At 51.5% G+C, this 25,909-nt stretch overlaps 1 protein-coding gene across 4 annotated transcripts; it reads left to right on the forward strand.

Annotated features, from left to right (window-relative positions):
• The first annotated feature begins 94 nt into the window (after positions 1-94).
• C18H19orf47 (chromosome 18 C19orf47 homolog) lies at positions 95-25,109 on the forward strand. Of its 4 annotated transcripts, XM_027515811.1 has the most exons (10): positions 2,509-2,608; positions 5,561-5,612; positions 9,461-9,548; positions 9,650-9,764; positions 11,640-11,721; positions 14,476-14,613; positions 16,154-16,303; positions 17,770-17,840; positions 19,584-19,935; positions 20,600-25,109. In XM_027515811.1, exons 2-10 carry the CDS (start codon positions 5,594-5,596, stop codon positions 20,695-20,697), a joined length of 1,113 nt encoding a protein of 370 aa, XP_027371612.1. In that variant the 5' UTR covers positions 2,509-2,608; positions 5,561-5,593; the 3' UTR covers positions 20,698-25,109. The 4 variants fall into 4 exon arrangements, with proteins under 4 accessions (XP_027371611.1, XP_027371610.1, XP_027371612.1 ...); XM_027515810.1 differs by lacking the exon at positions 2,509-2,608 and adding an exon at positions 95-117 and having other exon boundaries at positions 19,584-25,109; XM_027515809.1 differs by lacking the exon at positions 2,509-2,608 and adding an exon at positions 131-184 and having other exon boundaries at positions 19,584-25,109.
• The last annotated feature ends 800 nt before the right edge of the window (positions 25,110-25,909 follow it).

Consider the following 25,909-nt stretch of genomic DNA (forward strand, 5'->3'; position numbering starts at 1 on the left):
GTTGCCCTAGCGCTCTCGCTGGTGACTCTCCCGTGGGCTAGAGCGGCCGCGGGCGGGTAAGCCCGTCTTCCGGCGGCGAGAACGGTGCTTCCGGGGCGGGCAGCCGGGCCGAGGGAGGTGGGTCTGACAGTTGGCGCCGCCGGGAGGGCGGGAGGCGCGAGGGGGCGCGGGCCCCGAGGGCCAGGTGAGGCGCGGGCCAGGGGTGGTGGATATGGGTTGGATGCGGTGGAGATGAATGGCGCCCCGGGATTCCGGAGTCAGTCCTGGCGCCGCCGTGCGACTCTGGACAAGCGGTTTCTTTCTCTGAATCTCAGTTTCCTGCTCTGTAGAATGGGGGTCAGGATGTGACTATAGCATCCTCTTTATGGGTTGAGAGTGAGAAGTCAGCTTGTGCTTGTCGGAGCCCTAGCTCAGCGCCTGGCACACTGCACACTTCTTTGCTATACTGTTATTGTTAGTATTGTTGATGATGTTTGTGTTTGATACGGAAGATCAGGGTGTGGGTGCGTGAAATTGGGAGCCAACAGATTTCAAGTCCTAAGCTACAGTTTGTGGTAGCGGACTTGTGCCTTCCCTTATCTGAACTTCGTTTTCCTCGTCTATAGGATGAAGGCTAATAATCCCTTCATTATATCATAGAGTTATTGTGAGGATGGTGATGAAAAATGCGTGTAAAGTCCTCAGCATAGGGCCTGATGGTGTAGAGCAGGAGCTCAATAAATAGATCCGGACGATAATAATAATACTGGTCATAGCAGACACCCATTAGGTGTTTAGGTCCCTATAGTCAAAGCTATGGTTTTTTCAGTAGCCATATATATGGGTGTGAGTGTTGGACCATAAAAGAGGCTGAGCGCTGAAGAATTGATACCTTCCAGTTGTGGTGCTGGAGAAAACTCTTGAGAGTCGCTTGGATTGCAAAGATATCAACTCTGAATATTCATTGGAAGGTCTGATGCTAACGCTGAAGCTCCAATACTTTGGCCACCTGATGTGAAGAGCCAACTCATTGAAAAAGACTCTGATGCTGGGAAAGATTGAAGGCAAAAGGAGAAGAGGGCGGCAGAAGATGAGGTAGTTTGATAGCATCACCAACTCAATGGACATAAATCTGAGCAAACTACAGGAGATAGTGAAGGGCAGGGAAGCCTGGTGCGCTGATGTCTGTGGGGTCGCAGAGAGTCAGACATGAATTAGGGACTAAACAATAACGACATAATGATTCCAAGAGTCAGTGGTGTAGATGAGACTAGCAAGGAAGTAGAGAAGAGGGAGAAGCTCAGCAACTTCAGCTTTCCTTCACTTTCCTTCGTGATAGGAAAGACTTCGAATCTGCAGCTAGGCAGTCGACATCCTGCCACTTACTATTTGTCATATTTTGCTGAATCCCATAGTATTAGGCTTTCCTTTTTCTTTGAAACCACTGATTCATTTTTCTCCAGTCAGTTCATTTGAGAAGGAAAATTTGTTTTGCTTTTCTAATGAAAAACTAGCATTGCTTGGCTGTGAAAAGGAGGACTTAGCCTGAACTCCAGTGGAAGCAGAATGGTTTATTACATTGTAGATAGAAAAGGAAAGAATTGAAAAATGAATGACTTGTATTTTTGTGATTCCATGCTGTCAGGTCTCATGGATCCTGTCAAGTTATACTCTGTTTTCAGCTCACACTTGGCATATGATGGTCTTGGCTTAGTCACTGTCCTACCCTTTTCCTGACTCACTGAAGATGTACTTATTTTATTTAATGCCCATGTACAAAACCTACTGAGCATCGTTCTAACAGCTTGGCATTTAGGAACGCTTAACCCCACTAAGCACTTTAAAAATAGATACGCCTATCCTTTTTTTTTTTTTGAGTATAGTTGATGTACAATAACTCCTATCATTCTTATTTTACAATTGAAGGAAGTGCGATCCAGAAAGGTTAAACCACTTGCCTCAGAGTTAGGGTTCAGTTCAGTTCAGTCGCTCAGTCGTGTCCGACTCTTTGCGACCCCATGAATCGCAGCACGCCAGGCCTCCCTGTCCATCACCAACTCCCGGAGTTCACCCAGACTCAAGTCCATCGAGTCAGTGATGCCATCCAGCCATCTCATCCTCTGTCGTCCCTTTCTCCTCCTGCCCCCAATCCCTCCCAGCATCAGAGTCTTTTCCAGTGTCAGGGTTAGGAAGTGGTAAGATTGAGCTTTGGAGGCAGGCCTTCTAAGGGCTGAGCATAGGGAGTCTGGTGCATGGTAATTACTTGAATTTTGGGGAGCTGTCATTTTTCTATTATATAATTTTCGCTGTTCAGAAAGTCAGCGTGGGAGATAGGTTTTTAATGGTGGAGAGAGAAAATTGAGTCTAACGGGGAATTCTGCAGCTGTAGTGGGAAGATGTTGCTATTGTTCAGTTGCTCAGTCATGTCTGACTCTTGTGACCCCACAGATTGTAGCCTGCCAAGCTCCTCTGTCCGTGGGATTTCCCAAGCAAGAATACTAGAGTGGGTTGCCATTTCCTCCTCCAGAGGATCTTCCCAACCCAGGGATCGAACCTGAGTCTCCTGCATTGCAGGCAGATTCTTTACCACTGAGCCACCAGGGAGGATACCAGTACCTAAAGGCTTCTAGTAAGTATTAACTGAAACTTTGCTAAGACAGACCTCAATGCCCAGCTCATAGTAATCCCTTGACCAGTGGACTGACTTGGGTTCACATCCTGGCCCCTCAGTTGCTTGCTGTATGGCCTCAGGCCTGCCACTGTCCCCTGAAACTTGGAGACTGTTTTTACTTTCTACCGCAGGTGGTGGTGAAGAGGCTCTGAGGTGTGTTCATCAGCAATGTTAGGCACGTGAACGCTCATCAAGAGCTGCTGCATGGGCACTGGAATCAGGGATAACTTGTTTTTGTTTTTGAATCCCAGTAAAGCTCTGGCTTGATGTGGCATTTGGCAAATGACTGCACCCCAATGAGTCAGTTTTTTTTTTTTTTCTCATTGATTAAAATGTGGCTAATGATAGTCCTCACTCATGAGGAGGTTGTGAGGCGTCGGCGTGATGCCTGGCACCATTCCTGGTGCATAGTTAGTGCTTGCTCTGTGTAGTGTTGTTCCGTCTGGCTTACTGAAGCCTCCTTCAGGCCTAGCTCTTTGAGAGATGCTGGTTGTGTTGTCCTTGTCCAGTGGTAACATCCCAAAGGGAAAGGGCATCTTAGGAGCCAAGTACGGGATCAAGTGATGCCTGTGGTCATGTTCCTCATCCTTGTTGAGGGTGGAGGAGAGAGCATCACCCTGGGGACTTTGGGAAGACGTCACAAAGCAGGTGGCAGCCATGCAGAGTGATGGAGAGCATGCTAGGAGGACAGGAGAAACAAGCATGCAAGGCACAGGTGACATTTCTGTGTGAAGAGTGGGTAGCCGGCAAAGCCCTTGGGTGTTGGAGGGAAGGCTGGAATGGGAGGCCTGGGGGGCAAGAAGAGCCAGCACCTCTAGAGGACTTAGCATGCAGCAGGCACTCTCAGGTCCTTTGCGCATAGACACTGATCTAGCCCCACAGCAGTCCTCTGGGGGAGTCATGTGTGCACCATCCTGGTGTACAGATGGGGACACCGAGGCCCGACTGGTGAAGTTGCTTGGCAAGGTCACACAGCTAGTGAGTGGTAGAGCCAAATTTGAACCCTGCAAGTCTGGTTCCAGAGTCCTTACTTTTTCAAATAATTTTATTTATTTATGTACTTTTGGTTTTTGCCGTGCTGGGTCTTTGTTGCTGCACAAGGCTTTTTCTAGTTGCGATGCGCGGGGGCTACTCTTTAGTTGTGGTACACAGGCTTCTCATTGCAGTGCCTTCTCTTGTTGCGGAGCACAGGGTCTAGGGTGCGTGGGTTCTGTAGTGATTTCTGGGCTCCAGAGCATAGGCTAAATAGTTGTGGTGCACAGGCTTAGTTGCTCCGAGACATGTGGAATCTTCGTGGATCAGGGATCAAACCCATGTCTCCTGCATTGGCAGGTGGATTCTTTACTACTGAGCTACCAGGGAAGCACCCTCCCCCTGACTTTTTTTTTTTTTTTTTGGCTGCTCAGGCTCTTCCTTATGGTGTGCAGGCCTTTCTAGTTGTGGCATTCTGGTTTAGTTGCCCCTGGCACTCGGGTTTAGTTGCCCAGTAGCACGTGAGATCTTTGTTCCTCGACCAGGGATCAAGCCCACGTCCCCTGCTTTGGAAGGTGGAGTCTAAATCACTAGATCACCAGGGAAGTCCCCCAGAGTACCATCACTGCGATACCATCAAAATAGTGGGTAGGAGGGGGTCGGTGATGGTCCACAGAAAGGGGCTGGACAGTGGGCCTCCTGCACCCTGTAGGTGGTGGAGGGGTGGGGGACATGAGTCAGAACTGGGGGCTGGCATGAGTGCAGGGGAGAAGCGTAGGGGGAGAGGACGGCCAGGGCAGGGCAGTGTGGGACACAGGGGGTCCTGGAGTCAGTAGTGGCGGATCAGGTAAGGAAATGGTTTCTTTTAGTTCTGTTTCAGCACTGCTGTTCACATGCAGGAGAAGGTCTCCATTGGTACTCATATGTCATGTGTCTCTGGCACCCGCTGACCTTACCCAAGTAAAAACTGGTTTTGCGTTTCTGCCCTGGGGCCCCTCCTGAGTGGAGCCCCGCCTCTTTGTCCCTGGCTGCTCTCACCCCTCGCTCCCTCTATGGTATGGTGCCTGCGGGCTCCTGGCTGCCCCACGGACATGCCAGATGGGCTTGTGGCTCAGGGCCCTGAACTTCCTGTACCTTCTCCTGGAACACTCTTCCTCTCTAAAACTGCATGGCTCACTCCTCCACCTCCTTTGGTCTCTTAAACGTCACTTTGGAGAGCTCCTCCTGGGGACTTCCCTGGCGGTCCAGTGGATAAGACTTTGCATTTCCACTGCAGGGGGCATGGGTTCGATCCCTGGTCTGGAAACTAAGATCTCGCGTGCTGCATGGTGGGGCCAAAAAGTTTTTTTAAGAAACTAAAAAAAAAAAAAAGAGAGAGCCCTTCCCCGACCACCTATTTAGAAGCCCTCCCTTCCTGGGCCCTCCATGTTTTCTTCATGACACTGAAGGCTTTCTGACACACGACACTGTCAGCTGGTTTGCTTGTTATTTTCTGTCTCTTAACCGTGTCACCACGTAGAGGCCAGGCTCTGGGTTTTTGTTCACCTCTGTATTCCCGACCCCTAGAACAGTACCTCATACCCAGTAGGTTTTCAGGAGAGAGTTTTCGAATGAATGAATGAGTATTTATGGTTAAGGTCTTGGGCCAGGGAGGGTCTTTTTTCTGTCCCTGTCTTTTCCAGCCAGAAACTTGGGAGGTGTGTAGGGATGGAGCTGTGGACATTTGCTGTCCCTGGGCCTTGTCCCAGGCAGGAGTGATCTTTGCAGTGACAGCTCTGCCCCAGGCTGACTTCCTGCCAGCTGTCCAGGCTATTCCTGGGCTGTGAGCCCCCAGCCCAGGAACTCTCTTCTGGCAGGCAGACAGACAGGCAGCAAGAGACGGACAGACACTTAGCCGGCGGTGGCTCATGAGCACTCTCCCCTTGTCCTCTCTTTCAGGCTCCAGGGAGCGGCGTGAAGGCCCGGGAGACAATGGTCTCGGTGACTATGGGTGAGTCTTCTCTCAAGGGCCCTCTCTCCCCTCTCCCCCTTTTTGAGGTGTGACCTTAACTGGGGGGCCGGGTTGGGGAGGGAGGGCCAGTCACTGGCAGGAACAGCTGTGCTCTGAGGAACCTGGGGGCAGGGCCAGGCCTGCTCAGGGCCGACCGCCTCCTCTCTGCTATCCTGGCCGCCTGACAACATACTATGGCCAGAAAGAACTTGGGTTCTGAAGTCCAGCAGGTCACCCACATGACCTCTCAGAGCCTTGATTTTCTTACCTGTAAAATGGAGATCGTAACATCCTGGGATGTTGTTTAAGTATTAAGGAGGTGATTGCGTGTAAAGCCTTGGGCCTAGTTCTCAACAAATGTTAGCTGTTACTATTCTCATGAGCTTTATCAACATTCTCTTTAAACTTTGTACTTGGGGATTGCCAAAGCACAGAGATTATTAGCTAGTCGCTTTAAAATTTTTGGACATTTGAACATATAGAGAAGTACGTAAAACATATTTGTGTGATCATGAGAGCAATTAGAAAGCAAACGTCTGAGTACATCCTTTTTGATTCCACTGACAAAAAGCACAGGAAGGGACTTCCCTGGTGGTCCAGTGGTTACGACTGCACTTGCAATATAGACAGCGTGGATTTGACCCCTGGTCAGGGAACTAAGATCACCACATGCTGCACAACATGGTCAAAATAATAAAACGCAGAAGCAGGCACAATCACTGTGCAGCTAGAAGGTGTTTATTGCCCTTGGGAGGCAGGGAGAAGTGACTCCCTAGGGAATGGGAGGCCGGGGGAATGCTTCTAGAATGTTGGAAATGTTTTACTTCTTGATCTGGGTGCTGGTTACATGGGTGTGTTGGTTTATGAAAATCTATCGACTTGTGTGCAATTTTGTGAGTATACCTTATAGTTCAATAAGAAAGGTTTTAAAAAAGCCTCCACCCATCTAACCATCCAGGTGGAGAACTAGAATATTGCCTGCCCGCCTCGAGGCTCCACCCCAGTCACACCACCTCCCTCCTTCAGATGGAATCTACCGCGATCTTCTCTCCTTACCTTTCTTTATCTTGTACCACTAATGAAAACGTTCCTACAGACTTGGTTTTGAATTTACAAGAAGGAAGTCCTGCCCTGCCTTGTGTTCTTTTGCGTCTGGCTACTGTTGCCCAGCATGATGCCAGAGAGTCATTTCTGGTGCTGTGGGTAGCTGTAGTTCTTTCCTTTTTTTAAAAAACGTGTTACAGTGTTGCTTCTGTTTTAATGTTTCCTTTTTTTGGCCAGGAGGCATGTGGGAACCCAGCTCCCTGACCAGGGGTCTGTTTGGCATCCCCTGCAGTGGAAGGGGAAGTCTTAACCCCCGCACTGCCAGGGAATTCCCCGTAGTTCTTGCTTTACACTGCTCCATAGTCCTGACTGTGTGAGCGCTCGGTCATCGTTTCTTTGTTGGTGCTGTTGTCAGTGGGTACTGTTTCTGGACTGTGAAACTAGCTGCTAGGAGTATTCTAGTGCCTGTCTTCTGGTGTGAACAGCAAGCCACCCGTTTGAGTCCCAGATACGCATTGTGGCCTGTATTAATATTTCTGAAACGGGGGTTCTTAGAGCTGGTGCTTATGACCATTTAACTGGCAGCAGGTCTTCCTCCTTCATAGGACACAAAATGATGGTGAGGGCCGGACACGGGTCTCTTGCAGCTCCTGGACTTTGCTTCAGGCAACTGGCTGCCTCCAACCTGTGTGGTGTTTCCTTTTCCCCTAGTAACAGCTTAGTTGAGATACAGTTCACATTTCGTACAACTCATCGGGTTTGTTTTTTTCCTTTTTTGGCTGTGGTCTTGTGGGCTTTCTCCAGGTGCTGGGAGTGGGGGCTGCTCTCTTGTTGTGGAGAACGGGCTGCAGGGCACGTGCTTTCAGTAGGTGCGGTTCGCAGGCTCTGGAGCACAGGCTCAGTAGTTGTGGTCCACGGGCTTAGGTGCTCCATGGCATGTGGAATCTTCCCAGACCAGGGATCGAATAGGTGTCCCCTGCGTTGACGGCAGATTCTTAACTACTGGACCACCAGGGAAGTCCAGTGGTTTTTAAAATCTGTGTTTGTAGACTTGTGCGTCCATCACCACAATCAATTTCAAAGTATTTTCCTCATTCCCCCCAGTTCCCAAATATCCATTAGCAGTCACTCCCCCCGCCCCCCTGCTCTCCCACCCCGGTCCCTGGCAGCTGCTATTCTATTTTCTGTCCCTATAGATCGCCACAGATTTACCACTTCTGGACATTTCACGTAAATGGAACTATTACTTGGTAGTTTTTGATGTTTAGACAAGCTGCCTGCTTGTCTAAAGGAACCCAAGGCCGCCCCCCGCGCCCGCATGTCTTGACAGATGGAAAGTGCTTGTGCAAAGAAGAAAAAAGTCCATCCTTTCCTCGGGGCTGGTAGAAGTCCTGAGGCTGTGAGCACCTCACTTGCCACAGGCCTGGGGAGACTGGTCTGTGCTGGGTGGGCAGGGGCCTCCTCGGGAGAGGATGCACCTGAGATCCCCACCGCCCTCCATGCAGCGTCTCATCCAGACTGTGTCACTTGCCCTGCTCTGAGCCTCAGTTGTCTTATCAGCAAAATGGGCATAGTAACTCCAAATTTCTCCTTTTTAAAAAATAGCGTGGAGTTTTGGATGTACCATTATATACCATGAGAAAGACTTTTTAAAAAAAAATGTTGCTAATTAGATTGTGGCACACTATCAATCGTGAGGTAAAGCCTAGTTTCCGAGATACTAAAATGTGAGAAAAAAAATTCTACTTGGAACCAATGATCTTCTCTGACACCTGGCCTGAGTGGTCAGGGTCATTTTGAAGGTCACACCCAAGAGGCCAAGAAAGAACTTTGGAAACAGTGAAGTTGCGTGAATGGAGTCTGCCTGGTCTAGGCTCCCCGTGTAGTGGGGGCATCATCACCATCACTGTCACCATCACGGCTGCTGTGGGGGAGGACATCCTCTGGGCCTTGTGCCATTTCAAGCCCTTTCTGTGTCCTCTGTAGTCTGCACGATGACCCAGGATGTCAGCGCTCTTACTAACAGAGTGTCTGCTCCCTGAGGGAAGGGACTCTGAGCCCTGCAGTATCCCCAGTGCCTAGAGCGGGACCCGGTGTGTGCCAACTGCTGAGTACACGCTTGTGGAATGTATGACCCCAGAGGAGACCGAGCACCAAGTGCTACCTTCCCCAGAGTCCTTTTTCTGGGAGATGGCAAAGCCAGGATTCCAACCCACACTCCAAAGCCTGTGCTCATGACCTCCTTTCTGAGGCTGGGCTGCTCCTGTGTGTGTGTGTGTGTGTGTGTTGTAGCGGAGATGCTTGCTGACACCCAGAGGCCAGCTGTGCAAACCTTCTTTCCGCCCACCTGTGGATCCTGTCACGCTCTGGGCCTGCATGTGCTGATGGAGACCTGGGTGGAGAACCCAGAGTCCTGACTCCCCCCGCCCCCAGTCATTGGCCAAGCCTGGGGGACAATGGTTGCTGGGGGTCGTCATGCTCCAGGCAGGGCAAAGTTGTGAGGAGAAGGGCAGTCCAGGAGCACAGGGGCTTGGGGAGTCTGCTTCTTGTTAGCAGTGTGGCCTGGGGCCGGGCGTCCAGCCTCTCCCTGCCTCAGTTTCCTCCTTGGCCAAGTGGAGGTGTCAGTGCTGAATTCACAGAGCTGGCAGGCCAGCTTAGTTTCGTCGTCTACGTGGCGTGCTCAGGGCCTGGCATTTGATAAGCATTTAATTTATGGGAGCTGCTGCTGTTGTGGTTTTGCTGCTGCTGTTCTCTAAGGAGAATCATGTGAATAATAAGCCCTGTCTACACCTCCACGCCCTCAGCCACTTCTGAGTGGATCCAGTTCTTTAAGGAAGCTGGCATTCCTCCAGGACCTGCTGTCAATTATGCCGTGATGTTTGTGGATAATAGGTAAGGCTGCTGAGGGGACAGGGCTGACCTTGGGGAAAGGAGGGGAGTTAGGGAACAGGCCAGCCCACCCACCCCAACTCACTTGTGACCCTTCCCTGCAGAATCCAGAAGAGCATGCTGCTGGACCTCAACAAGGAGATCATGAATGAGCTGGGCGTGACTGTGGTGGGCGACATCATTGCCATCCTCAAGCATGCCAAGGTGGTGCACCGCCAGGTGGGCGCTCTGCTCCACGCTTCTGTTTCTGGGTTTAGGGTGGGATGGAGGCATGGTGGTAGAACCAATCGGAGGCTTGGAAGCAAAGGTAGGCATACTTGGACTCCAAGGTTGGTTCCACTGCTTGCTGTGTGACATGGGGCACATTGCCTAACCTCTCTGAACCTTACTTTCTCCACTTGTAGAATACACATAGGCAAACCTGTTTTGCAGGGGGATTGTAAGTATTAAGCTACATAAAGCCCTAGCACAGTGTACACAGCAGGGGCTCGTTAAGGGCGCTCTGTAAGTATTATTATTATTACTGTTAGTTTTTCCTTCCCTCATCATAGTTATTCTTACTGTGACTCTTCTCTGTCACCAAAATAGGAGCTTCCAAGGTGGGACACAGTTGGTGACTTGGCCAATAGCATGGTGGTTTGGTTCTTGGGCTTTCTGTTGACAGTGACCTTGGACTAGTGATTTCACCTCCCCCCGTCACTGAAACAGGCCTTGCACTCACCCTTTCTGAATGGTGCCTCTGTGGCCGTCTACCAGATAGTGTATATGGCACCAAGTGCCAGGCCTGTAGTGAAGAGTTGCTTTAGCTGTGATCATTAGCACTTCCAGGCTCTTGCCATGGCCTGCCAGTCCCTGTCTTCATCCTTTATACACATTACCAGCTTACTGACTCCTTCCTCCAGTAAGGGAGGCTTACTGCAGAGGCTGCGCTCTCAAGCACTCCACTTACCACATGGTGGTCACTGGGATTTTTCTCATTAATTTTAGAGGCTTTCTGCATTCCAGGGCCGGGCTTTCATCTGCCTATCATCCTGGACAGGACCCTGCAGCAAGGGCTTTCTCAAGCCAGGGATGTTGTCTGAGTTATCCCAGAGGTCACAGAGCAAAATGTGTTCTTTTCTTTAAGCTTTTAAATTTGAGACTGATTTTGGATTTGTAGAAAAGTTGCAACAGTAGTGCACAAAGTTTCTGTATTTCCTTCTCCCAGCTTCCCCTAATGTTAACAAGTTACATAGCCATGACACATTTGTCAAAACTAAGAAAGAAACATTACTATGCTGTTACCGGGCTTCCCAGGTGGTACAGTTGGTAAAGAACCCACCTGCCAGTGCAGGAGACGTGAGTTCGATCTCTGGGTCAGAAGATCCCCTGGAGAAGGAAATAGCAACCCACTCCAGTGTTCTTGCCTGGAAGATTCCAAGGACAGAGGAGCCTGGTGAGCTACAGTCCATGGGGTCGCAGAGAGTCAGACACTACTGAGCGACCGCATGTGCACATGCTGGTATTAACTAATCTACGGACTCTCTGGGTTTCTCCCGTTTTTCCACTGTTTTTTCTCCTCTGGGATACCACGTGGCATTTACTCCATGTGTCTCCTCAGTCTCTTTTGACTTGGGTCAGTTTCCTGCTCTTGCCGAGTTTTAGACCTTCACGGTTTTGGAGAGTACTGCTCAGCTGTTCTGTAGCGTGTCCCTCGGTTTGGCTTTGTCTGGTGCTTTTTTATAAGTTGGGCTTCCCAAGTGGTGCTAGTGGTAGAGAACCTGCCTGCCAATGCAGGAGACGAAAGAGACATGGATTCAATCCCTGGGTCAGGAGGATTCCCTGGAGAAGGGCATGGCAACTCACTCCAGTATTCTTGCCTGGAGAATTCCAATGAAATGAGGAGCCTGGTGGGCTACAGTCCATAGGGTCACAAAGAGTTGGATATGACTGAAACGACTTAAAACTTGCAAGTAGGAGTGAAATGTTTTGAAATCTCTTCTCTAACAGCTCAGGCTCTGATCCCCCCCAGTTTTGCTCAGATATCTGGGTCCCCTTTTCCTCCACCTCATATCCCATCCCCATGGTAACTCCAGGCACCTGTTTTCTTTACAGGATATGTGCAAAGCTGCCACTGAGTCGGTGCCCTGCAGCCCCAGCCCCCTCCCAAGCGAGATTCGTCGAGGTGCCTCTAGCGGTGAGTCCTGTCTGTTGAGGCCTCTTTCCTTCATTCCTATGCTCTGTAGTGAAGGGGACACACCTGGACTTTGCAGAGGTGGAAGCAAGGCCATCCGAGGCTCTCCTCTCTTAGGGATAGATGAGGTGGTGAGTGACTGCATACGGTCAGTTTTCATTTGTGGTCGTTCCATTCTGCAAAGCCACTGGGAGCACTGAGTCAGTGACTACTGGTCACCGCTCCCAGGGAAATGTGGGGTCAGGTTCCTGCAAGCTTCTGGTCACAACATCTTCATCATCTGACCAATATACAACCTTATTTTATGTGTGTTTCTGTTTTAAAAGACCTTATTTAATATATTGTTGATTCATTGACAGTGAGCTCACAGCCCACAGCACTAAAACTCATGCCTGAATGAAGCTTATCCAACACACATATTTTTTCCATAAAGCACATCCCCGCCTTCTTGAACTTAGGACACTACACAGCATCTTATCACCAAGCTTGGGGACCACTTTAAACAGCAGAATCACTAACAAAAACACAAAGATGTGAAAATAAGGCTGAGGAGACCGGGAATAGATGGGAGCACTGAATAGACCTGTTTACTATGTGAGCAGGAGGGCAGTGCGTCGCCTTGTTTGACCTCGGTTGGGAACATGCTTTAGGCAGCTCAGGTTTTTTGCCTCTCTGTGCCTGTCTGTAAATGACCACAGAAACCCACAAGTATTGGTTTTGAGGTTATGAATAAATTTGTAAATATGCCAATTTATAAATACAGAATCTGAATGATAAGAATCAACTGTGTTTATACTTCTAATTTTTTAGCAGTGTGACACTTGAAAAATTTGACATACATACATACGTACATATTGATTAGCCTTTGCTGCTTAACAGGCTTCCCCCAAACTGATATAAACACACATTTAAAAAAAAATTTTATTTCAAAGTAGTTGAAATCTTTTCAGAGTAAGAGGTCACCTTTTGCAAAATTTAGTACTTCAAATTTAGTACTTTAAATGTGCACTTACTGATAATGAAGAACTGATCTTCTGACCCAAGGTTTTTAAAAAATTTTTGTTGAAATGTACTTGATTTACAGTGTTGTGTTAGTTTCAGGTGTGCAGCAAAGTAATTCATTTAAGTTACACACACAAGCACACACCCACCCTTAGTTCCCTGAGAAGGGATCAAACCCATGACCCCTACAGTGGAAGCCACTCTTAACCACTAGACCACTGGGAAAGTCCTGGTTTATGGGAATTGATGTTAAATGGTCTGTGTAGCTTTGATGTATTTTTCTGTATACTGTAGTTATAGTTAAAAACAACCAAGCAATAGGAAATTATAATCTTGTGCTGAGGGTCACATGAAGGATTTCAGGAGGCTTTGAGAGGTAGCACACTGCAGGAAGAGAGAACTTTTGGGGGGGGGTAGGACAAAGTAGCAAAGTCTGAAAGCCATTGTGGGGGGTATTCCTAGGCCTATTGGGCAAGGAGTGGTAGCATGAAGACCCCCCTGCCCCCTCCCCTGCGAGCTCCCCCAGAAGCTCAGGAAACCCACCCCTGAAGCTAGCAGCAGCTGCTCCTGGAGCAGGCTAGAACTGGCCTCCCCTTCCCAGGCTAGAGCTGGCCCTCCAGTCTGCTCTCTGTAGCCCATCTTGCAACCTGAGACACCCCTTCTCCTGTGGAGCAGGAGAAGGGGTATCCGAAACTGCTCCCCACCTCCAAGGGAGGTCACCTCTTTTCTTGTCCCAACCCAGCTGAAGGCATACCTACATTGCCCAGGGCTCCTGCTGGGTGACCCTTCTCCCTGAGTCCCCCCAGTTTCCTCATCTTTAAAGTTGGTTTGCAGCAGAGCCTGTCTGCTAGGGGTGTTGGGAGGTTCGGTGACCCTGTTCATCTTTTCAGTAGATGTTTATTATTGAAGACCTGTGAAGCGCTGAGGACACAGCAACAAACAATATCTCCTCTTGAGGCTTGCAGTCTCATGGGCGAATGTGCCAGTAGACAGATAAATGTACTTGAATGTCCAGCAGTAATGGGCTTCCCTGGTGGCTCAGTGGGTAAAGAACCCACCTGCAATGCAGGAGTCGCAGGAGACGTGGGTTCAATCCCTGGGTTGGGAAGATCCCCTGTAGGAGGACATGGCTTCCCACTCCAGTATTCTTGCCTGGAGAATCCCATGGACTGAGGAGCCTGGCGGGCTACAGTCCATCACATAGAGTCGGACACAACTGAAGTGACTGAGCATGCACGCGCATCCAGCAGTAATACAGACTATGAAGAAGAATAGTGTAGGGTAGAAGTGGTAGCAGTTGAGAGGGCAGTCAGGGAAGTGTTCTCTGAGGAGGCTGAGTCTGAGAGGAGACCTGAATGAAGAGACAGAGCAGGCCCATTGGTACTGGGGGAGCTGTGAGCCAGCCAGACAGCAGATAGACAGATAGCAGGCACCCCGAGAAGGTGTGTGCTTTCTGGAGGAGGAAGGTCCTGGAGGAAAGCAAGGCTGTGGGGGAGGGGGAGGGAAGAACTTAGCACAGGGCTGGATGACCAGCACAGGACCGATGGATGAAGGGTGCTCAGAACCATCTGGTCTGGGCCTCAGGAAAGGCTCCCCTGAGCCAGGAAGGCTGGACTAGTCTCTGGAATACAGGCCCTCCCCAGGCCTCCCTGTCTTGACAGTACAGCCCATTCAGTCCCAAGGTGGCCTTCCCCAGCCTGCCCGCCTTCCCGGGGCCCCGTCTCACTGGACTCTCCTCTTTCCTCTTCCTGCCAGCCGCCTCCCGAATGATCACCAACAGCCTGAACCGAGACTCCCCACCCGGCACCCCCCCGAGGCGGCCAGACACCAGCACCTCCAAGATCTCTGTCACCGTGTCCAACAAGATGGCAGCAAAGAGTGCCAAGGCTGCTGGTGAGGAGACGTGGGCATGGGCGGGAGGAGCTGAGGTCCATGTGGGTTGGCAGACGGCATTGGGGGACGTGTTCTTGACGCTGCAAAGTGCTGTGCAGGCCATGGGGTATGCACAGCGTTCAGACTCGTTCCGGTCACGGCCTCTCTGGGGGCCTCGCCTTCCACATCTATCGAAGAGGGCTGGCCCTACCCTCCTCCGCGGACGGTTGGAAGCCCTTGAGATGGTGTCAGTGAGCATCGTGGGCCCGTTGCAGTTCTCACGCAGGGGCCAGTTCAGTCTGTGTAATTTTTATTTTGTTGTGGCGAGAACACTTAACGTGAGATCAACTACTTCATGAAACTTCACGAAACTTTAAGTGTACAGTACAGTGTTGTTGACTATGGGTGGTTCAGTCTTTTTTAACAGATGGTCACTGAGCCCCGCACTGGTGCCCGGCCCTGTGCTTGATGCCTGGGGTCAAAGGTAAAGAAGCTACCTTTCCTCTTAGCCACCAGAGGGATCCTTTAAAACTTTCCATCTGATCCTTTCCCACCCTTATCTAGAACTCTCCAGGGCTTCCTATTGTCCCTTTAGTAAAGTCATCTTCCCACGTGGCCTTACTGGGCCCTGTGGGTTCATGTCTTGCCTGCTGCCTCCATTCCCCTCCAGGGTCCTTCCCATCGTGGGGCCTTTGCCCCAACATTCCCTTCTCCCAGGGCCCTCCTCCTCCGTAGACTCTTCTACGCTTGGCCGCTGCTCTTCCAGGTCTCAGCTTGTGAGCTGGGAGTGGGGCATGGCCTTTGGGCTTCCCAGCCCGCCTTCTGTCTGTCACGCGTTTCTGCCTTTGTTGAGTCCACCCTCACAGCCCAGTGACCTTGGGCCATGTGGAAAGCAAGGCCCAGGGAGGTGGTGTGGCTATTCTGGCACCCAGCCCCAGCACGCCCCATCCACCCTCATCACAGGTGCTCCCTTTTGGCCATGTGTCTGGAAGCGCCTCCTCCTCCTTCTGATTGTTCAGTTTATGGGCCATGAGCGAGAAAGTTAAAATTCATTCCTAAAGTAGTGAAAAGATGCGGGGCCTGGGATGGATGGTTCTCTTTCCTTCAGCACAGTAGAGGAGATTCTGTTTATCTTTTTAAGTTGAGGTGTAATTTACTTTTGCACAATGCACACGTTGTAAGTACATAGCTTGAATGATTTTTAACAAATGATCATACCTGTGAAGCCATTACCTTGATGGCCTGTCCACCACCCAGCAGTTTCCTATCTGAGAGTATTCTGGCTGGCCTGGGAGACGAGCCTGCTAGGGGGAGGGTCAGGGCCACAGAGAGCCTGGGAGGCCAGCCATAGCCTTCTGCAACCCCACTGGGCCCAGACCCCTGACTTTCTTGGTGGTTCAGTCAGTGACCATAGGGGAGGTTGGGAAGAGAAGGGATTCTGGTCATGAGAACGTGTGGAGATAAAGGGCACATGTGTGCCCTTTGCAGGGCGTCCAGCCCCCCACCCTGAGTGGACATTCCCTCCCAGAAGATGCTCACCATCCCCCCTATCCCCCAACAGCCCTGGCCCACCGAGAGGAGGAGAGCCTGAGTGTTCCCACCAAGCGGCGCCGGGTCACCGCCGAGATGGAGGGAAAGTACATTATCAACATGCCCAAAGGCACCACCCCCAGGACCCGGAAGATCCTGGAGCAGCAGCAGGCAGCAAAAGGTACTGGCCTGGGGAGGGGCGGAGGCTGTGTTTCCCTTTTGCTGCGTCTTGCAGGGTTGGTCACATTCTACAGGTGTTGGCCCAGAAGCAGGCTCTGAGGGGGATCCAGGGGGCCTTGGACCCCGGGGACAGCAATGGTGGCCATAGTAGAGAGGGGCGCGTCACTACCTCTACCTTCGTGTCCTGCAGTTAGCATAGCAGGGATCCTTGGCGCCTCAGCGGGCGTCTCTTCCCCGGATGGTGGCATGGATCCAGTGCTGGTCTGCCTGCTAAGCCAGTGACTGTGCCTGGCTGAGGACAGTGCCCCAAACAGTAGGAACCATCGTGATGAGCCAGAGGGGTCAGGTTGAGGTTCAGTCCAGAGCCGGAGTTTATCTGGTGGTATGAAGATGCTCTTCTTTACAGCATTCCTTTCGTGCTCAGTTGTGTCTGACTCCTTGCGACCCCGTGGACTGTGGCCCACCAGGCTCCTCTGTCCATGAAATTTTCCAGGCAAGAGTACTGGAGCTGATTGCCATTTCCTTCTCCAGGGGATCTTCCTGACCCAGGAATCGAACCCTCATGTCTTCTGTCTCCTGCGTTGGCAGGTGGATTTTTTACTCCTGCCGAAGCCCTGCATTCTGTTAGAATATTGTGTGTATTCTCATGGAAAAACATTCAGTGGACGCAGAGGCAGTAAAAGCAAACTTGTATCTCACGTATATTGTGAACCTTGCCAGAGCAGTGTCTATGAACTCAAATGCATCTGTTTGTGTGTTTACATACATCTTGGCTTTTTTTTTCTTTTTAAGCACACATAGTCTCATCCTGTATGTATTGTCGTATAAGGTTATTGAGCTCTTTTCACATTAGTGCGCATGGATCTGCTTCATTCTTTTTAATGGCTGTTCAGTGTTTCCATAGTACTTCTGTATCGTAATCTAGTGAACATTCTTCTGTTGATGGCTCTTCAAACTGTTATTTAGGGAGGGGAGAAGGAAATGGAAACCCATTCCAGTACTCTTGCCTTGAAAATCCCATGGACGGAGGAGCTTGGTGCAGGCTACTGTCCATGGGGTCACAAAGAGTCGGGCACGACTAAGTGACTTCACTTTCACTTACCATTTTTCAGATTCTCTTAGAGGCCCAAGGCCCCCAGAAGAGGGGAAGGAAGCAGTAGGGATTGAGAACTCTTCCCACACAGACACTTCTTGAATTGGTACCAAGAGCTGAGGACTGAAAGTGTCCATTTTAATTGATCCTTCTCACATTTGACATTGACCAGAAGTGTGGGGGTTAAGGTCAGTGTTAGCGGACAACATAGACATAAAACCTGACTCGGTCCAGCGTGCGCCTGCTTGGACCAGGGCTTCCTGGGGTCTGGGCTGGCCATGATGACCTCTCCCTGTTTGCTCAGTGCTTAGCCGGGCTTAGGCCTGCAGGGGCCACCCCCCAGGCGTTGGCTAATGACCTCACTTCCCTCCCAGGTCTCCACAGGACATCTGTGTTTGATCGCCTCGGCGCTGAGACCAAGGCAGACACCACAACGGGGAATAAAGTGAGTGGAAAGTGGGGGAGCCCCTGGGGCCTCTCAAAGCTTGGTCTTCCCTGAGTGTCATTCCTGGTGCTTCCTGCGTACACCTCACCCTGTCTCACGTAGCTTTCCAGTCCAGCGCCCTTGTCTGTACTCCCTGTCTGTCTGCTACCCTGATCTCTCTCCCGATTTCTAGCCCCAGGGATCTCGCAGACCCCTGGACAGTGCCCTGGGACCCCTCCCACCAGCATGTCCCCTAACTGGCCTCGAATCTTCCTCCAAAGTACATCCTCCTCCTGTATCGGGGGCTCCATGCCCCCGTTCCAGGCAATCCTGAGTCTGAGGGCACCATCTGTCTCCTGTCTGCTGCCTCGTCCCATTGGGATGGGCAGTGGCCCCCTAGCTGGTGTCTGTGCAGCTCCAGGGGAAGCCCTCCAGCCCCTTCCCCACAGCAGCAGTGCCTACGACCCATAGGACAGGCCCCTTCTGCCCTCCTCGCCCACTGTAAACCCTTCAGAGGCTTTTCACCAGCCCAGGATGCAGCCTGATCTTGCCTCCACTTGCAGTCCCGCAGGCTCCAGGCACGGCATGTGGTTAGGAGACGCAGCCTGAGCCAGTCGCCTGGCATGAATCCTGCTCTGCCATTGCCTGGCTTCGTGGCCTTGACCATTTCACCTCAGTTTCCTCCTCTGTATAGTCCCTGCCTCACAGAGTAGTTGTGAGGACTCATGAGGTATACCTGTGTGGCGGGGTCTGTCTGGTGCCTGGTCGGCATCTTTTTTTTTGGTCGCGCTGAGCGGCACATGGAACTTTCCCTACCAGGGCTTGAACCAACAGCCTCGGTGGTGGAAGCACAGTCCTAACTGCTGGGCCGCCAGGGGAGTCCCTGGTGAGCGTCTTGAAACGGCGCCTCAGATTCACACTGGCCAAGTTTGCCAGCTGCCTCTCCTTGCTTGCTCACCAGGGCTCACCCACTCTGGCTTTTCTCTCATTTCCTAAATCTTTCTCTCATCTCCTAAATGAGCGTGATTGTAATGCTCAGGATAACCTGGCTTAAAGATGCCGCCATGGAAAGAGCTGGGCAAGCACCCCGTTAATATGACTCTTACTTGTGCCTGGGGGACTTTGAGGGTGCACTTTACTCTGCTTAAACAGCAAAGCCTCAAAGAAAGTGTCCCTGAACTCAACGAGGAGACGAGGCTTTGCTGTCCACAGCTCTCCACTGCCCCCACCCCACCCCTGCCCTCCCAAGCACGCAGTCCTGTCATCACTGGAGAATTACTTGTGTGAGGTCCGATTCCGGCTCTGTCTTCCCCGCTAGACTGTAAGCCCCCTGTGAGTGGGGCAGGGCCCATCTTGGTCAGCACTGAGTCCCCAGCACTGCCCAATACGGGCCAGTTACTGAGCTGGGACTCAGAGATTATTTGTGGAGTGATTGACCAAATTCGCCTTTTCTCTGTCGGTCCTCTATAGACCTTTGCAGACAGTTTTCTTTCACCTCCGCTCTCCCTCCTGCTCTTCACTCAGCTCTCAGATCTCATCCTAGATGTCCCTTCTCCAGGGTGCCTTCTCCTAACTTCAGCAGGGAGTGGTCTCCTCTGGGCTCCCCCAGTTCCCTGGACTTGTCCTCTCCTGGCTCTCACTACTATCGAGTGTGTCAGCGAGGGGTGCACTTCCCAAGTGCGAGCCCCACGAGGCCAGGCACGGATGAGGCAGCTCTGTGATTACAGGTCGAGTGGCTCACCTGTCCTGTCTGTGACCCCCCAGCCCACCGGAGTCTTCAGCCGCCTGGGGGCCACGCCCGAGACAGACGAGGATCTGGCTTGGGACAGTGACAACGACAGCAGCAGCAGCTCTGTCCTGCAGTACGCCGGGGTCCTGAAGAAGCTAGGCCGCGCCCCCGCCAAGGCCAGCCCGCAGCCTGCACTGACTGTCAAGGCCAAGGCGACGAGCTCGGCGCCGACCGCTGCCGCCCCCACGCTGCGGCGCCTGGCCCTCTCTTCGCGCCCGGCGCCCGAGAGGAAGCCAGAGGCCCTGTCCAAAGTCAGCATCATCCAGAGACTGGGCAAGCCTGCCCTCGTGCCCGAGGCCCAGGACAGCCAGGTCACCAGCACCAAGAGTAAGTCCTCAGCTGAGGTCAAGGTCACCATTAAGAGGACTCTGGTGGGGCCCCGGGGGAGCAGCTCCACCGAGGGCCTGGGTGCCCAGATGGACCACGCGGGCACCGTGAGCGTATTCAAAAGACTGGGCCGGAGGACCTTCTAGCCCGCGGGCGGGGCGCAGGCCCCTTTCCTGACTCCCGGCTCCGTCAGTCTTCAGCGAGGGCACGTCGCCCCTCCCTGCCGGCTTCCGGACGACTTGTCGCCCCCTCAGGTGTTCCGCTGGCCTGAGCTTTCCAGGGAGCCACCTGGGTGTTCTGAGTCCGAAAGGTCGCTGTGGCCCGGCCTTGCCGCTCTGGGGCTTCCCTTCCTTCCGTCCTCTGCTCTCGCCTATTGACTGTGGCCTTGGCAGGACCCCCCCTTTACCTCTCCCGATGCCAAGGACCCTTCTTCTCCCCTCCATGCCCTTCCTCTCTCCCAGCAGCATCTGCTGCCTCAAACCCGCATTCTGGGGCCTCACTGTCCCCCAGAGTGGGTGCACCTGGAGGGGCTTCTGTGTCCCCTACCCCGTGACTTCCTTGCCCGCCTGCCTCTGCCCCCGCCCCCCGACTGCTTTGCCCTCCCCCACTCTCTCCCGATCTTCACTCTGTTCATTTCTTTTCTGTTTTCTGTCCCCGTGGCAAGGCCCGACTGTCCGCTGCGTCCTGCCTGACCCTCCTGCACCTCCGGCCTCCCAGCGGCGCCCTCGTCGGCGGTGGCGTCGAGCCAGTAGAGACTGTTAGCCGCCCTCACTCCCAGGCTGGAGGGACCTCCCCAGATCCTGGGCTGTAGCCAGGGCACCCGCCCGGGCCTTTTTTCTCCCTGAAAGTCTGTGGCGGGCGGCGGGTAAGGGGCACGGAGATGGGAAGCCAACACCGAGAGAAGAAAACAGCTATTTTAATATATTTTTGTGACTTTCAGACTGTTTCCCTCCCCTTGTTCAGGATGAGTTGCAGGATTGTTTTTTACACGCAGCATAGGGTGGGTGGGGTGCCCGTGGAGAGTTGGGCAGCTCCCTGCACACCTGTAGGCCATGATTCTGCTGCCAGCTCTGAGGTGAAAGGAGTAAGTCATGGTCATCATCCACTTGGGCCACCTCCTCCTGCTCTAGGCACCCCTATGGGTTCTGTCTGTCTGCCCTCCTCGTCATAGGCTTCCCCTGTTTCTGCCAGTCTGCCTGTGAGAGGTTTTCCAGATTACAGCTCCGCTGTGAGGCTGTGGGTTCCTATGGACTGGGCTGTTCACCGTCTCACTGCTGTGCTGTACCTGCTGTCTGCCAGGCCCGTTCTAGGGGCTGGGGTTCCATCCGTGAGCCAAGCAGACCCGTCCCTGTCTGCATGGCTGACCTCGCCAGCCAGAGAGACAAGTGGTAAAGTGATCACGCTGCTCAGAGTAGGAAGGAAGGATGAGCGCCCATGATCAGGGTCTGTTTAGACGTTTGGGGCAAGAAGGCCTTTCAGAGGAGGTGACCTGTAGGGTGGTTTATGTGAAGTTCAGGAGGAGAGTGCTCAAGCAGGGTAAACAGGCAAGGGCAAGGCCCCGAGGTGGGACGGGGGGACACGGAGGAGACCAGCGTGGCCGGTGACCGAGTGAGTGAGTGATGGGCCTAAGGAATTTGAACCCCTTCCTGAGAGCGTTGAGGAGTTTGGGAGGATTTGAGACTAACAGGTGGTGATCGGAGTTGCCTTGTATGAAGGTTGCTGGGGCCACCGTGAGGAGTTGTCAGGAGGGTGGGATGGAGGCAGGGAGGCAGCCTGGGGGGAAGTGGTGGGCTGGGGAGGAGAGGCAGGGGCGGACTTTGGGGGTGCCTTGAGAGAGGCAGCAGGATTCTCCCTGCAGATGGGTTGGCATTTGGGAAAAGACAAGGGGCTGGATCACGCCTGGATGGGGGACTTGAGCATCCAGAGGAACGTGCTGTTCTGTAGCGCTGGGTGGGGCAGAAGGGCACTCAGGTTTCACCAGGTTGACTGAGAGGTAAGCAGCCTGCGGGGAACACTCAGGGCACAGGCTTGTTCACAGCCGCAGGCCTGGTGATACTAGCCGGAGAAGAACCCAGAGAGAAGAGGGGACCCAGAAGGGAGTGGGGGTGCTTTTCCCACCTAGAGAATAGTCTCTGATAAGGAGATTACCAAGGAGTGGTCAGGGAGTTAGGAGGAGAACTGAGAGCAGGTAAAGATGAGGTTAGACTGCATCCTTTTTTTTTTTTGCATTGTTTTTTTTTTTCCATTTTCCATTTCAACACAACACTGACCATTTGAACCGTTCTTACGTGCCCTCTTCAGCGGCTCTAAGTGCATTCACACTGTTGTATAACCGTCACCCATTTCAGACCTGTTTTTGTCTTCATAAACCATCATCTGTTTATTTTTATTTTGTTGGCGCCGTCATGCCGGGAGGCTGCTGCATGTCAGGCAGAGTCCCACGCGCTGGGCCTGCGGTGTGCGGGGCCAGACTTCAGTATGAGGGGCAGTGATAGAGGAGCCATAGACCCCCACCTCTGGCCCAGGCCAGACCTCAGAAGGACAGCAAATGATGGTGATGTCAAGGTCCCAGAGGCCGCCCATTTGTGTCAGGGCCACAAGGAGGCGCTCACACACAGAGACACTTTCCTTGCGGTTCTTCACCTCTTCTTTTTGTCTTTAAAGACCCTCCTAGCGATTTCCTTGAGTTCCACTTCATGGATAACTTGAGCAACTGCCAGGGTTGCCTGGCGGGGTTTCAGTTACTAAATTTAAGAGCACAGTATAATTTCTTAATGCGTAATAGGAACTAAAATGATATAAAAACATGTCCCTTATCATGACAAGCTTACCTGCTGTGAGGTAAGTCGAGTCACGGTTGCTCCTGACAGAGGCGCGGAGGGGGACAGACAGCTGGCAGGTGGCGGCGCTGGGTGTGACGCTGGGAGGTGAGCGGGCACCTCGCCCCTCAGCCTCTGCCCTGCGCTGCCTCAGCTGCAGATTGGAAACGGCCCCTTTTTGTAAAGGGGAGGGCAGGGTCCTGGGAGAGTGGTTTTGGGTGTCCTCGAGTTGTTTGTGTGTATGCACTACCCCGTTACTTACCCCAGAGCACTTGCAGCTCTGGAAGGCCGGGGGCCTTGAGGGTGGTGCCCATCCTACCACCGCCTGCCTGACAGGGCGGAGCTGGACCCCTCAGCCTCCCAGCGTCCCACCCATTTGATTCGGTGATTCTCCCAATCCAGCCCCAACAGCTGTGGCCCACAGGGGTGTATTATTTTTTCCTCTGGTTCTCTGAAACATTTTCGAGCATAAGTATTGGGTTGGCCAAAAAGTTCATTTGGCCTTTCCATAAACATCTCACGGAAAATCCTGAATGAAATTTTTGGCCAACCCAAAAGACTACATATACCTAGTGTAAAATGCCAAGATACAAAGGCTTCACAGTGAAAAGTCTCTTCCCAAGCCCCCTCCTCAGAGGCCACCAGTGTTAGCAGTGTCTTGGCTCACCCTTCCAGAGATGTGTCTGTACACACACACACACACACACACACACACACACACGTGCATGCATACAGATAGCCAGAGGAACACAGTATGCACGGATGTGCACATACATGTTAATGGCCTAGCTTACTCAACCAGTCCTTCAGGGAAGGGGATTCGGGTTGTTTCCAGTTCCTTGTCATTACAAGTAGTGCTGCTTGGGGAAAGGTGGGTTGGGTTCAGGGGTGAATTGGGAGAACTCCAATGACACCACTTCAGTGCAAACACTGACGTTGGGTCAACAGCACATCCCAATGGGTTCTCCCCCAAAGTCTTGGCATTCTTCAAATGATTTACTTATACATGTATCACCCCATTCCAGAAAGGAATTAAGAGCAGTTTGGCTCGTCCAATTGGAGGCCGCTGGAGGAAGGGGATCAGGGGATGTGAAGAGGTAATGTGGACCACCACCCAGGTGTCAGGAAGTACAAAGGATGTGCTTTGCTAAGTTAATTAGGCTTAAGAGGTCTTTGCACATGTGGAGCCTGCCTGTTTATGCTGCTTCTGGGAACCCTGCAGCCACCCCTGTGGAGATGAGCCTGGGCTAGGCAGCTGCATAATGAGAGACATGTGGCGTGGCCAAAAAACAAAAAGTAATCTTAGTATGGAACCCCAATATAGAAAACATGTTTAAAACAGAAAAGCAGTCATTTATTAGCATATATTTATCAGATTATTTTGCATTAATTCATGCAAACAACACGAAATTCAAAGGTACAAAAGGATGTATACAATAAGACTCTTTCGTGCCCAGTGGGCTGGCGAAAAGATTAAAGTCTCAAGTGTTGGGGAAGATGTAGGATAGTAGTAGTGCGTAGACTGCTGTTGGAATGTAAGTTGGCATCAGCATTTTGGACAACAGTTTGATATGTTGTAGCGTAATTGAAGATGACGTATTCACCAATCCACCAGTTACCATTCTGGAGAAATTTACACATGCATCCAGGGCAAGTATCAGAATGTTCGTAAGATCACTGTTGTAGTAGCATAAGCTTAGAAACAACTCAGATATCCGTCAGCTGGAGAATGGGCAGATTGTAGCATATATATTCTAGTTACCTAATGCGTAGTGGAGTACCTCAAAACTTGGTGGCTTAAATCAGTAATCATTTCCTGTGGTTATGGGGAGTTGACTATGCTCAATTAGACTGTTGTAACTTGGGGCTCTCATGTGCTTGGTGTAAGATCTTGGCTGGGCCGGTGTCCTCTTGAAAGCCTCCTCAGTTGTCTGGTGGTTAGCCAATACTGGTACTGAGGTAATATCTCAGCATGGGCCGTCAGCCAGGATGCCTGCCTGTGGCTCCTCCATGTGACCTGGGCTTTATTACAACATGGCAGCTGGATTCAAAGTGCACTCTTCTTAAGAGTCAGGGAAAAGTGTGTTGCCTTTTCTAACCTAGCATTGGAAGTCACCTTGCTTCACTTCTGCCACAGTCACTAGCCTGCCCAGATTCAAGAGGGACCACAGGCCGTGGCTCTCAAGACAGGAAAGGCAGTGTCTCATTGTAAGAAGAGGGATGAGAGATCATCTTGAAAACTTACACGTCAATCCTGGATGTACTGTGTATTGAGTGTGGATATTATACTTCGATGAAAACTAAAGTTGTGCATATTAATATGAATAAAGCAAAACATTGAGTGGTAAAAGCAAACTACCGAAGAATATGTGTAGTTTAAAGATATGCGAAATAGGGAGTTCACTGGTGGCCTAGTGGTTAGGGTTCTGGGCTTTCACTGCTGTGGCCTGGGTTCAGTCCCTGGTCAAGGAACTGAGATCCCACAAGCTGCACAGCCAACAACAACCAAAAAAGCAAAATAATGTGTATTGGTTACAGATACTTAAGAGTGTAGTAAATGTAGCCAGTGCATGGGGATGATCAGTTCCAAGTGAAGGATAGTAGACGCCTTCTGGGGTGGGCTGGACTGTGACTGGAGGGGTGTGCATAGGGCCCAGCAGTGTGGCAGTCGTTTTAAAGCTGTGGGCACCCAGGTGTCCATTGTGTTAATACTCTCTGGGTACCTGAGAGCAATTAAAAAATAGCAGTTCTCTCTCCTACTCTAGATCCCTCAGCCATCCAGTTTTCGTCTCCAGAAGCCATCAGTATTACTGGGGTCTTATGTGTCCTTCCAGAAACATTTCATTTACAAACATAACTATATTTTTTTCCCACTCAGATGGTAGCATATGTGATAGTTTTATACTTTGCTTTTTTTAATTATTAATACTTTATATCTTGGAGATCATTGCATATCAGTACATAAACAACTTAAAAAACATTTTATTGAGATATAATTTACATACGAGACAATTCACCCATTTAAAGCTCATGTTTCAATGACTCTTGTTCATGGAACTGTGTGTCCATCACCATAATTTTGGGTTTCCCAGGTGACTCAGTGGTAAAGAGTTCGCCTGCCAGTGCAGGAGATGTAGGAAGTGTGGGTTCCATCC

Source organism: Bos indicus x Bos taurus, chromosome 18 (assembly GCF_003369695.1).
Source record: "Bos indicus x Bos taurus breed Angus x Brahman F1 hybrid chromosome 18, Bos_hybrid_MaternalHap_v2.0, whole genome shotgun sequence".
Taxonomy (NCBI): Eukaryota; Metazoa; Chordata; class Mammalia; order Artiodactyla; family Bovidae; genus Bos; species Bos indicus x Bos taurus.

Excerpts from the sequence above, each read along its gene's own strand:
- C18H19orf47 (XM_027515810.1), top strand. Across the intron at positions 9,549-9,649 it reads GTGATGTTTGTGGATAATAG|AATCCAGAAGAGCATGCTGC; the intron begins GTAAGGCTGCTG and ends CCTTCCCTGCAG. Across the intron at positions 16,304-17,769 it reads GCAGCAGCAGGCAGCAAAAG|GTCTCCACAGGACATCTGTG; the intron begins GTACTGGCCTGG and ends CTTCCCTCCCAG.